Source organism: Aplidium turbinatum, chromosome 4 (genome assembly GCF_918807975.1).
Source record: "Aplidium turbinatum chromosome 4, kaAplTurb1.1, whole genome shotgun sequence".
Classification (NCBI taxonomy): domain Eukaryota; kingdom Metazoa; phylum Chordata; class Ascidiacea; order Aplousobranchia; family Polyclinidae; genus Aplidium; species Aplidium turbinatum.
In genome coordinates, this window is record NC_137475.1 from 8,563,541 (window position 1) to 8,577,071 (window position 13,531).

A 13,531-nucleotide genomic window follows, 5' to 3' on the forward strand; every position below is an offset into this window, starting at 1 on the left:
ACATAACTGAAGCTTGCTGGTCTCCGAGCTCCAGTGGGTATTGAGCCGCTTATGGGTACAACTCGTTGGATCATACCAAAGATCTGAGGAAGAAAAGTTGGCACTAAATTTTGTTGGCTACATATGTCACGGTCAACTTAGGTCACTGCCAAGCAGAAACCATCTACTGCGCCAAGACCAAAGCGTATCCACGTGGCATAAGTCATTAGTACCATATTAAAAACACATTTCTAGCCTGGAAACAAGTCATTTTTTAAGCCTGCGAACGTTGAATCAATATAAAACAACAAATGATTTGCTGGTTGAGTTATTACTGCAATCTTGAAAAGAACGCTCTTGTAACATTTCACGACTCTCGCCTTCACAATGCGAAAACGTGACTTCAATTTTAATGTTAAACTTTGTGCTACAGAAGTCTAGCTTTGCCTTAGCCTTGCGAAGTAAACTAAAGTTGTTTTTTTTCGTGCATCGTTGTTTCGAAGGTGAATTATCGCTATTTGTTGTACAATCGATCGAATGTGAGAAATTAACAAAATTTTACCTATTGATTGATACTTCAAAAATTAATCTGTCGCATCACTCCCTATCACAGTCATTAAAATTTCCAACCTTAATCACTGGTTGATTTTTTTGGAAAAACCTAAGTGGACGTCTTAAAGAAAATGCAGCAGTGACAAAGGAGCTGTCAAGGAATGCTGACTAATAACAGAAAATTATTTTGTTTTCTACAAGATGGGTTATAGAATAAAAAAAAATTGTGAAAATATGTTTTTCAAATCTAGGTCACTGCAAGCAACTTTATTGACTTTTATGCCACAGGCACATCGTGCCATAATCTTCGTGTAAAAAACGCAACTACTATTTTTTTCTATTCTTGTGCGTCTTGTAGACCAAGACTTCGATGAAACTGCTTTAGAATTAAATAGGCAGTTTACGAATATACTGTAGAGTAGACGGATAACAGATTGATTGACATATTTCATTTTATCTTCGACATCTTGTCATCATTGAAACAATAAACACGACTACACAAAGCATGAGTATAGAGACATCTAACAGTGAAAAAGTGATAAAACACAACATTGTGTATCAGCAGTAACGTTAACAGCTTGTAGGGTAAAAAAAAACGGAAAGATCATGAGACCTTTGTTGCCATAATCTATATAGCTAAGGAAAGTCTACGTTCTGGATGAATATAACAATGCGGTGTAACTGCCTTTTCCTAAATTCAAACAAATTGTGCGTAAAATGTGTCAAAATACTATGGTAACACCGTACCAGTTGTGCTTTATCAGCCGAGTTGCTGAGCATAATTGAAAGGCTGCTGGTCGTGCAGCCAGAGGGGAGAGAGCACACGGTTATGGCTTGGCAAGACGCTTGGTCATATGGCTGAAGATGAACAGGGGTGGATCCAGCAGGTGACCGTAGAGGGAGCGATTTCAAAAAAACACAACGAAGTGTTGGTCTACATTAATCCACCTTTGCAAACGCATCATAAATAAAGTTAACTTTCTGTATTTTAGTGGAGATGATCGGGCCAATCGCCTCCTCCCCCTTAGATCGGCCACTGGGACAGAAAATCTACTTGTTTACTTTCTCATTCACTTAATCTGGAATTTTTCACCACTAGATACATGGTTGTGTTTTTTTAAAATCTATTCGGGGGTAATTACACGAGTAGTTTTAACCGATGGTGTAATCGGCGACGTCGGCGATGACGCGCTTTGTAATGTTGTCATCGTGCCCACATAAGTGGAAAAGCTATAATCGGAAACCTCAGATGAACTTCCAAACGCTGAAGAGAAATCATCATACGACAAGACAGATTCTTTAAAATCTTCAAAGCCGGTCGAGTCTTGGAAGATCCCGTCGGACTCTGGAGATGTCCCGATGTTGGAGCATAATGAATCGGAATAATTAGAACTCAAAGAAGGTTCTAGATTCATTTCGTTATCTTTACTGTCAGTTTCACCAGTTTTGTTGACGCTTTCGTGACGTTGCAATTTGTGTCTTCTTTGTTTTGCTCGGGCGTTTTGAAACCACACCTGAAACCAGGCAAGAAAGATTGTTACAAAAACAATGTAAAATCAAACAAAAGAGATCTTGATGGTTTTAAAAATTGTGTGTTGTAGCAACAACTTTTTGAAGCAGTGCGAATAAAGAGGTACTTTGAATGTTTATTGTTTCAGAAACACAACTTTTGTTACACAGAGTCGAATCTAGTTGGTTGGTTTTGAATCTTTATCTTCGGACTGACAACGCCTTGATTGGTTATTCCTGGTAGTTTCGCAGTTTCGCATATTTGTAAAGACTTTTGACGCAGGGACGGTTACCGAGATTGACAGAGTGAAATTTCCGATTGCTGAAGTGTTCTTGCCGGGTAATTATTCCATTCACTAGGTGCCGCTGAATGGAGAGCAGTCCTGAAATGCGTTGCTCAAGCGCACACCCCGAGAGTCGAACCAGCGCCGCGTCATCTTGAGCCTGGCGCGTAACCACTGAGCTAACGGGAAATCTGCTATCAGTATAAGCGTAGGCCACGACTATAAGCTACCACAAGAACAAACTACTGCAAGGATCTAAGTTGTAGTATTTCACAACTTTTGTTGATACATATTGATGTATACGACATGAATTACCAGTTTTAACCTTTTTTGTAATTGCTAGCAAGACAAGCTAGACATGATCATTGATCAGCATAATCTAGAATCTATCAAGGCAAGAAAATGTAGTAGGGCAAAGTGGGGCGTGTTGTCACAGGGGCGTGTTGTCACAGCACGATTTCCATGTGATAACCCAAGCGTATAACCACGAGTTTTCAATGGAAGGCATAGTTTTCAGTTCTCTTTCTTACAAGCAGTGAAGATTAATAAATTTGTCACCACAGCAGAAATTATGAGGAGTGCCATTGAATTTTGGGCAAAATCAGGTTTATAACTAAACTAAAAAATGGTCTGGCAAACTAAGGTATGATCATAACTGATCAGGAAAGATACCATTCGTTACCTTTAAGCCTGCTCTTTTCATCATACCAAACAGATAAGACATGTAAGTAGAGATGTACACATGGTTGTTGAAACCACCTGATTTCATACCACGGGGCGTGTTGTCACAGCTGTGACTACACGCCCCGAGGTGTGCATTTTTAATATTAAGAAACATAAAAAATTATTTATGCTTATACAACGAGGTAATATGCGTATTTGTTAAAATACAACGCTTTTTTAGGAAATAAAAATTAATATTAGATAATGATACACACATATATTCGATAGTGATACATAATTCTCAAGATGACATTTTTATTGTTTTTGATAATGGGCATAAAATTTTTACCAATATGTTGTAAATTAAATTTTTTGCATTTCGCATATTTTGTATTCGTTCAGCCTCTATTAAAACAATTTTTTGTTGGTTTCTGTCATATTTTAGTCATAAAGCATGTGCAGAAATTTTGTGACAACACGCCCCATGCTCTGTGACAACACGCCCCGCGGTGGGGCGTGTTGTCACAGTCCATTCACTTGCATTAAACATGTATTTATGTAAAAACGAAATAATCCAGAAAAACTTTAACTGTAGCTAAAAGAAGCCGAATGATACCTCTTTCAATTGCACTATCTAGCATTTCGATACCATTGGTACAGAACGAGATATATGCTGATTTGTAAAAATTGTGACAACACGCCCCACTTTGCCCTAGTTCTAGCTAAATTCAATGCATCGTCTTTACCTGTAAGACACGCTTCTTCAACCCAGTTCTTTGCTCTAGCTTCAGCAGCTCTTTTGCATCAGGATTATGATTATCTTCGAAGTATTCTTTCATTATGTTTAGTTGATCATGTCTAAAACTGGTTCTTATGCGCTTCGTTTTCGGATGATGATAACTCGTCCGCTCGGTGGAGCTTGTGAGCTTATCTGGAGATATTTATCAGTGAAACACAAAGGTCTGCGGCTTGATTAGTAACATGAAAATATTTGAAAGCGTTTTGTCTCAACTATCTAGATATCGTGAAAAATGAGAGATAGGAAATTATTAAACCATGCGCTACCGGATTGAAAGAAAGCAGGGCCCTGTACCAAGCAAACACCCAGACTCGGCTGTAAGCCTACATCTTTCATTCAACATTTGCTTCATAATGCCAACTAGTGTTTCTACAAAATGCATATAACATTGCCTACTTGTTGAAAAATTCATTGAAAATTCCGCAATAGAATTGAGATGTCTGGAAGTCACAGTATGCTTTTTCTTCCTTGGTCTCCCGGGTTTGTTGGGAGTGATTCCTAAACACTCGCTTTTTCTTGAACAAGACTAAAACAAACACCAAAATAAGAACTTCGAACAAGAACAGCAACTAGTTAAATATTTGTGACATGTAGGCTTATAACAACTCAACAGCTAGAAGAAAAGGTAAACGATTTTTACGTCAGATTGTCTGCGCAACAAGCTTAGGTCTACAGGCTATGGTAGACAACATAATCATAAAAGACCAGAGGCAGATCAAGCAAGTAGCCTTAGAGGCAGGGCCGGATTTAGCTGATAGAGGGCCAGGGGCACTTTCAGGTCGGGGGGCCCCCGTGCAAAAAAATTTTTTGCGCCTACGGCGCTAAAAACCACCTCTACGTCTACAGTAGCATTAATCCAGCACTGCACAGCATTTTGCACAAACTTTAAAGGCTGAAAGGAAAAAAATGACACAAAATCACATTTTTTCCACTTAGGGGCACCTGCACCCTCTGGGGCACCTGGGGCACCTGGGGCACCTGGGGCACCTGCACCCTCTGCCCCCCTAAATCCGGGCCTGCTTAGAGGGAGGGCGATTTTAACAAAATACAATGGTATGTAGATGTACATTAATCCGACTTTGCAGATATACCGTTTCTGTGTTTTAGGAATGGTGATCGCCCCCCTCTATCTTAGTTCCGCCGCTGATAAAGGCACTTAATTTTAAGTCTGGGAATAGTGTGCTTTTTTGTTTATGTTTGAAAAAATACAGACAACCAATGAATTTGTAAACTCAGTTGCAAAACCTTTTGAGTGCTGAGAAAAAAAGCTGCGTATTTGAAATCCAAACAAACGTTATAAAAAAACAACTGACAATTTATTTTGGTTCAAAATAATGCATAGGCTATTGCGTATGTCAATTTAACATGCTGATGTAGAAAAGTAAACTTTGTTTTGCCATGACGAATGGTGGCTCTATCCGATGGCAGCATACCATTGATATTGTCAATCCTTGAAATTTGATGAAAACCAATTACATTTTTATGTTGATCTATTGAGAATTATCATTTTTAAAATATGCGTATTGAATCATCAAAATTAAAGAAGTTTGCTTGAAAATAGGCTATTCACAATTACCTGAGCAAAAGCGCAGTCAACGCAAAAAAGTCTGCTCCCATCAATGAAAAGTCCTTGCCCCTGTTCAAAAGGTTTGAAGCAAAGACGACAGGCAAAGCAAGTGTGATTGTAATGATATATTTTTCCGCGGACGCGCATGACAAATTCTTGCGGAGATATGTATTTGAGACAATGCGAACAAGCTTGAGTCAACCTAGTCAAAGAGTAAAAACACTTGATTAAACTTTGTTTATTGGAATTGCAACAATCACTAACCATAGATATTCAGTTGTTTTTTTGTTGTCATGAATTGACTTTTTTTATAGGCCTTGTAAATTATGTTGAAAAACTTTGCCATGCATTCTGGATACGCATGCTTTGAATAACTGAAGCAAAAAATGAACAAAAAAATAACGTGCTTTCAGTGACTTTGCTGTAAAGCGCCGTCTAAGCCCAACGGCAACGAATTCGTCTCCGAATCGAAAGTTCTGGTGTGTCACAATCAATATGCGTAGTCCCACTGTAGGATACCTTCTTGTTCTGGAATTGGTAAACTATTTCATTGTGTGATTCTGGTGTGGTGTTTCGTCGAGCACTGACCTATAGTAATCTTTAGTTACGCAATACTTCCAGAAAAGTTTTGTGTACGTGTAATTTTGGAAACTTTTTTGACTTGTTGACCAGAAGAATAAATTCTTGTAATGTAATATTACCCTAGTCTCTGGACGCTTCCAGTTCAAGTACACCTGTTATAAATAGCCGCGTGATTTGATTACAGGTTTTATTAAAGTTGTGTTGAGAGTTGTGTTTAGTATTGTGTATTATGGGGATTAGAAGTTGTTATGAAAAGTATAGAAAGACGGTTGTAGAGTTCCAGCAGATATTGAATAGATTTTAAAAGTAGAAGTTATTGCCATTTGTAAAGTAGCTGATGCAAGTAGCCTAGTAGTGTATATTTATTCTGAAATCGACGAAGACATTTGCTATTCAAGAATTTTTCTTTACGTGTTGGAAGTGATAAACCATTCGTCAGTTCAAGCATTTCATCTGTCATCTCACAAGTAAAACTATTCGACCATTTATTTGACTGTTTAATCTTTGATATCCTACAAAACTACGTCAGCAATCTTTCCAAAGTCTCTTTACGTGTAAGAACGAGAATGAATAGTGACATGGTGTTTGTATAACAAACACCATGTTTACGCTGATTAACTATCTAGTTAATTGACAGATTTCATGTTATTAAAAAGGTATTCAGGTTATCCTACTTTTATATTTTGAATAATATGGAACTCTATTGATGTGTTCATCCATTTGCGCAGTTAGTTTATACATTTTTTAAGTAGACGAGCACAGTAAGCGAATTTAATGGGGGTAGCTGAAGACCCTACGAGAGACTACATTGGACTCGGTACCAATGCCATTCCCAGGGCCCCCAAATTTATCCAGGTCTGGATCTAAATACATCCTGGGCCTCTCTGTCAACGGCACTGGGCGTAGGGACTTAATCACATGTAAGTATTCTATATTTTATTTTTTAAATTCTTGTTCACTTTGCTCGTTCAAGGACTACGGTTAATCGAACCAGCGTATGGCTTGTGCTTTTGAATCGTCAGCAAATTCGAGGGGTAAATATTTGGTCGTGGGTCTTTAAAATCTGAGAAAAATGCCATGTTTTAAAGAAAAATCATTGCTTACTCGACTATATATAGTTAACAGTTAAATTATTGTTTTGCGTTGGTAAAAAAGAGGTTGAGTTAAAATATAGGCTACCTATTTTTTAAGTAGCCTATCCTGGACCTCCAAGGCATATGCGTGTTTGAATCACAACTTTCACATTGTCCCTTCTCTCTTAGAATTTTTGCTTCGTTAAAATTATCTTGCTCCTAAACTTTTTTAACATCCGCCACTGGTAACGCCTAATTTTACTTTATCTTAAGTGGCATGTTTTATCATCTGAAATTTTTTGCGTTCACCAAATGCTTGGCAATTTGAATAGCAATGGAAGTTGCATTATGTTTAGAATCGCAAGCAGAACCATTCATTAAAAATGTATTTCTCACAAAATATGAACTTTATGATCAGTCCAAGACTTACGTACTCTCTATAGTGATGATGGCAATAATAGTTTCCATTTTTGAGAAAGCATGTCTTAAAATTTTCTAGTGGTTGTGCGCATGCGCAACAGCGTAAGCAAGTCACGTGCCAAACGTCGGTATCCACTTTCAAAAATTCACTTTCTTCCAACAACTTTCCGCATCCTTTACAGGTGTCAGGCTGTAAACACAAATTGAAATACGACAACTTTGCAGCTACAGTTTAAAGCATAGATGTACGAGCCAGGGGAGGGGGCAGTTGCCACCGTGCTGTCAGACAAGTCGCTAATTGAGACAAAATCCACTATTATTTGGACGAAGGTTGCTCAAGAAGTTCTGAAGTTTTCAGGTTCAAGCTTTAACCAGAAAAATGCTTGGGATCAAAGTCGAGCTTAGATTAACATTATAGGCCTAACTCTGTTACACTTAATTGCGATGGCAGCGTCTTTGCGCGAACAATACATATACGTCCATAGTGTTAAAACTTTTTCCGAAAGGGCAAAGCGCTACTTTGAAAACGAGGTCGAAGTATTGTGCACATGTCACTCATTTTGCAATGATAATTTATTCCTAACCAGCAAATCTACCCTTTTCACATTGGTTTAACGTTTGCAGACGTTAAATCAATGCGAAAGCAGCGGGTTTTATGCACCGAGTTGTTATTTCACCCTCACAGGAAAATTAAATTAAAACTACAAATAAAGAAAAATTTAGATCGTAATCACAAAAAATTTTTGTCAGGCTTCATGCTTAATTTAAAACAGTTTGGAACTTCGTCTTTTGTTTTAGATAACTTTGAATGAATTTAATTGTTTTGGTTTTCACGCAGTTTCCGAATGCGTCGATTTATTGTTTAAACATGGTATACGTTATTTTATGACTAAACTCTACTTAACCTGAAATAATTTCAGTTTTGGAGAAGGAAGGAAAACGAAAAAATAATTTGTTTGTTTATTAACTCACTGAATACTGATTGGAGGGTGGTGACATCATTGCTTTGCAGATGAGACCGACAGTGGTTTAACTTAATTATTTTTACTTCAAGGATAAGACTAATTTCGCCAACTGTAGCTTTTAAGCTTTAAAAAAAATTAGAATAATGAATTTTATGACACTTTTGCTGCAAAGGGTACGAAATTATGAGAAAGTAAAGTTGTTTCTAACGCTGCCATAAAACTCTTGCAAAAATGTGCACTTCGATTATAGGCCTGTAGGCTAAACCTGTATGAACCATGTGTTGCGGCCTACTACACATTGCCTGAATATATCATGTGATTACAGCAGCTACTTTTAAGTCAAAAGTTGAAAAAGCACTATTAGACTTCACAAACACACTTAACTCACCATTGGATAAGGTGGAACCATAGGAGAATCTTCATTGGGACAAAAACTGGGATGAGAAACGAGTTTGGTTTGGTTGTTTTCTTCAATTAGGTCTGTTTCACTCATAGCGACCCCTTCGATTTGCATTATTATTTCACTGTTTATTGTAGCCTACCATTGTCAATATTAAAAAACAAAAAATACTCAAGCTAAAATCAAAAGTAGCCTATATTATGGGAGCGCGAAAGCAGTACCCAAGCAACAAAATCCGTCATTTTTACATTGATTCAACGTATGCAGACGTTGAATCAATGTAAAAATGACATATTTTGCTGTCGGGTAAGTATGAGACAAAACAACTAGGCTATAATAAAATGCGAATTTGATTGATTTTATATATAAGATCATTACATTAAATATTTCAAAAAGTTTTCATTTGAGAATGTTTTGTTTTAAACGCAGTAATGTCCAATTAATTTATAAACATCCCATGGCAATGACGGAAGGCCACACAATGTCAAATTCACAACATGATCTTTCCTTTTCATTTTTATTGAAATAGATAGATATTGAAATAAGAGATTTTCATTTTGCAATAATTTGGTTGGTATATTAAACCATTTTGATTGCATACAATTCATAACGTAAGCAACGCATCGGAGCATAGCTGTTAATGAATATTCAACGCTAAGTGCCAATTTAGACAATGCGACTTTCATGTGATCAAATTCAACCGGTTGTGAAAGTTTGACATGATGACTAGAAATCCAGTGCAGAAAATGCTGCATTGCAAGCTGGTGTTCAAAGGGCGCAATTTAACGTCCACGCGATAGAGAATTGTTGGAAAAAGAATACAGAAGCAAAAACCTACATCCAGATAGTCAGTTAAAACTTTTTGTTGGGATCGGAAAAGCGTCAAACATATCACCGCACCAGAAAGATATCTTTCCCGTCAAGCTGTTGTATAATTCACGATAAAGAAATTACAAAATGGTTCACCTACAAATAACAATGAATCGTAGAATGTTAATACGTACTGTATAAAAGAAATTATCAATCTAACATCAAAAATTATCAGCTTTGCTTTTGCTAATAAAAATCTTAACAAATATTTTTTTTTTCTTAAAGAAAAATGTCTTGGCCAAGAACATTTTTATTTTTGTTTATTTCAATTAAAAACATTGTCAATTTCTCTTCAAGTTTTTGTTTTTATTACTTCACTACCTTATAAATATTAGAAACCACATCAGTCGAAATACCAAATTTGTTTCAGTTAGGGCTTTGGCCTATTTAAATCTCTATTTTCTCATAAGACTATTGGCAGCAGTTTGAAAATGTTACTTATATGCACCATGCACCGACTTAAGAATAAGGATAAATCCTAACCTACGCACACGCCAATGACCTGGCCAACTCTATTTTGGGTTTAACTTTGAAACAGGCTTGAAACATTGCATTGAATTATTTGCAGATTTGTGCAGCTACTTTCAAATAAATATTTAAGCGCTACATTTCCATTGCTTCATTGGTTTATTGATGGTGTTATTTTCAATTTAAGAATACCTCGAAAGACGATACACCTAGGGCCCTTATTTGACTTTTCGTTGACATATCGTTTATCGATGATGACAAGAAGTTGAACGATTATTATGAGTGGGCTTCATAATCGAAACATAAGAGCTCTGTCTCGAAATTCTTAAGGGCAGTGGTTCGACACCGCTTAAAAGCATGCAGCTGTGTCTTTGACAAGACTCTTGAAAGCATACCTGAAAGTGGACACGAAGATTGGCTCCCTTGCTTTCTCGCCCACTAAATCTAAACCTTCGACTGCACAGCATAACCCTGAATACGACAAAAAATGAGTAGGCTAAATCCCACCAGGCTCCGTCTTTTGATCTCTGATGCCGACATTCATTTCATCCTCATGTCACTGGAGAAGGAGTCGTGGTTTAGTTTCAGTTTTTACGCTCATTCGTGCATCATTGGGACTGGAAAGTGTTGCATTTTCCTCTAGCTAGCATGGCCCAAAGGAAGGTACAACAAACCATATCACCAACTACTGTGCTAACCTTTGTAAACTACACCAAATACAGCAGAAACTCAGAAAGCTTCATAATTATGTTAAATGTCGAGGCCAAAAATCGACTGATATTTAATGCTTTTCAATGCAGTCTTGGAAATGACAGTGACACCGTGTTACTGAAAAGATTGATGCTCCGTTCAACAAAGGTGTAAACTGAAAGCTTTTTTCTGATATAAAAAAAAAATTTCGTAACTTTTATAATCTGCGGACCGGATCGAGCGAACCTTTTTAGTACCACAGCGAAATATAAACTTTCGGTCGATTTTAATGACAAAGCTAAAAAAAATTGATAACAAATCTGCTACATTATTTTTTTAGTCGCCAAAGGTTAAATTTGTTATACCAGAACTACAAATGAACCAATGTAACAAAAAAAGTACGGCATAGGCTACACAGTATAACCTTTAAACAATTGAACACGCCACGATTATTTTTCGCAACATGTTTTGATAAAAGTAAGGCCAAGGTTACGTGCAAAGACTTCTTTTACAGTAGGTGGCATTTCACGTTTGATTTGTGTCTCACGACTAAGACAACGCAGTGCTTGATATAAGTCATAAAATCCGACGAGTGCTTAACCCTAGATGGAACCTTAAAAATTTCACGGCGCAAAGGTTTTAGGGAAAGGTCTCAAATTTCAAACAAGACAGAACCATGTCAAATTCCAATTCTCAAGTGCCTAACGCGGGGTTTTCTTAAATTTGACGTCTTCAAATGTCAATTTGACATCAAGGCAAAAGGTTCGAAAAACGGGAAACTGTTTGCCGAGAGAGATAAAACGTAAGTTTAGATACGGGCAATAATGTGCTTTGCAGTGACCGTGCAGAACTTACATACTTCTGTTCTACATGACGGAAACACTCAGTTTTTAAATATTTGTTGATTTTACTGTGTTAAATTTTTCACTAACAATTTTGAATCTCATCGCTATATCAAAAATTTTTGATGTTTTTTATGATTGTTAATTCTAGAACAATATTTTAGAGCATATAGACTTCATAACCTAACAAGCTGTTTTCAACTTTCTAAACATTTGATTGATTTGATCTTTCTCATCGCACTAGGAAAGCTTTTTTGAGAACTTAATCCTGGCAGTTTCGTATACATGTGGAGGCTTTGAACCACTGACGCAGGCCCGGTCACTGAGATTGACAGAGTGGAGTTTCCGATAGTTGTTGCAATGTTGTTGCCGGGGAATTATTCCATCTACAAGGTGCCGCTGAATAGAGAGCAGTTCTTAAAATGCGTTGCTCAAGCGTACACCCCGAGAGTCAAACCAGCGCCCCTTGATCTTGAGTCGGGCGCGCAACCACTGAGCTAGCTTTTCTAACCTAATTTCATAATATTTGTGATATGTGAGAAACTCAAATAAACTGCTACTGCTTGTTCTCATTCAAATTTTGTAAATAGTGACAAACGTTATTGCAATGTTGTTGTTTTTGTAACAATAGGTAAATGAATTAGATTTATTCTAATTTTGACTTCTCCTTATCAATAAGTTAAAAAGTAACCAACTTTCCCTTTCAGTTGAGCATCTCGTTTGCTGAAGGTATCCTACTTCCAATAAAATAACAACCCAGTCAGCCACTTTATCTAGTCCAGATCTGGTAAAAATCTGGTCAGATCCGTACCCAACCGGGTAAAGATCCGAACCAGATAAAGTGACTGTCTGGAAAACATCTGTTTTACGAAACACCTAATATCGCTAAAATGTGTTTCCACCTGTACATTCACATATGAAGCTAACAAACATCATTGGTTAAACCCATGGTCGTTGAGAAGATAACTTGAGGTCGGTACTAATGGTGTTTATCGGTCTCCAAAACAAGGCAACGTTAATAGTGCATTATAACAAAAATATATACTCCGCTTTCTACAACTTTCCGACACATCTGAAAAAATTCTGGGTTTTTGAAGGCCTCTAAAATCATTTATACTCGATTAGGATTCAAAAATATCTCTTGAATCTCCCTACCAACGCTACTGGGCAAACCTAAACCCAGGCCGTCTAAACCACCCCCGCGCTCCCAGACCGGGGAGGCACGGCTGTTTGGGGGCCCACTCATTTTAGTCTATTTAATGTTTTTTGTCTGTTTAAAAAAGAAAAACACTGCTACGAAAGTTCGACATCAATAGCTTAAATCATAAGAGTACCCGGCTGGGTGCCCACTGCCCACCTCCATCTAGGAGTCCACGCATATTTAGTTTGTGCAGCGTGTTTAGGCTTGTAATTTTATATGTAGCATGTATTTTTTTCATTTTTTTTAAATTTTCTCACTCGCCTTTCTCGCTCAACCATTCTATTCGCTCAACTATAGCGACTTTGGACATGCATAGTTTCAAAAAGTGGATTAAAAAAGCAAAAAAAATTGTGTCCCACAAAACAACTAACAAATAATGCAATATTGCAAAGTAAACACTGCTCACTCAAATAGCCTAGTACTAGTTAATTAACAATCAAATTGATAAATTTTTGTTAATGGAGATAGGCTATAAAGTAGAATGCACCGTGAAAATACTATAAGTGAAACAAAGATGAGGACACCGCAGATGGATTTTCAAAGTTTTAGCCTGCTGAAAGGCTACACCACACTAGGCTACACAAATTTTCAAAAATTAAATTATTGAATTCCTTCTGTGGTCGTAAATGAATTTTGTTTTAAATGTTATGCTAACTTAAATTTTAAA

General features: G+C 37.0%; 1 protein-coding gene across 1 annotated transcript; it reads right to left on the reverse strand.

Moving 5' to 3' along the window:
• Nucleotides 1-1,064: 1,064 nt before the first annotated feature.
• LOC145769586 (LIM/homeobox protein Lhx9-like) lies at nt 1,065-8,911 on the reverse strand. The gene is made up of 6 exons (XM_082581243.1): nt 8,782-8,911; nt 7,443-7,618; nt 5,363-5,555; nt 4,183-4,312; nt 3,734-3,918; nt 1,065-2,045 (listed from the first exon to the last, which is right to left on the reverse strand). The coding sequence occupies exons 1-6, from the start codon at nt 8,905-8,907 to the stop codon at nt 1,656-1,658; spliced, it is 1,200 nt and encodes a 399-aa protein (XP_082437369.1). The 5' UTR covers nt 8,908-8,911; the 3' UTR covers nt 1,065-1,655.
• Nucleotides 8,912-13,531: the final 4,620 nt, after the last annotated feature.

Bases quoted from the DNA above. Each gene is read 5' to 3' on its own strand.
- LOC145769586 (XM_082581243.1), bottom strand. From the start codon at position 8,907: ATGCAAATCGAAGGGGTCGCTATGAGTGAAACAGACCTAATTGAAGAA. The intron at 4,313-5,362 runs GTAATTGTGAAT...TGTTTGTTTTAG, and splicing joins TTGACTGCGCTTTTGCTCAG to TCTTGTTCAAGAAAAAGCGA. The intron at 2,046-3,733 runs GTAAAGACGATG...GCCTGGTTTCAG, and splicing joins TGAAGAAGCGTGTCTTACAG to GTGTGGTTTCAAAACGCCCG.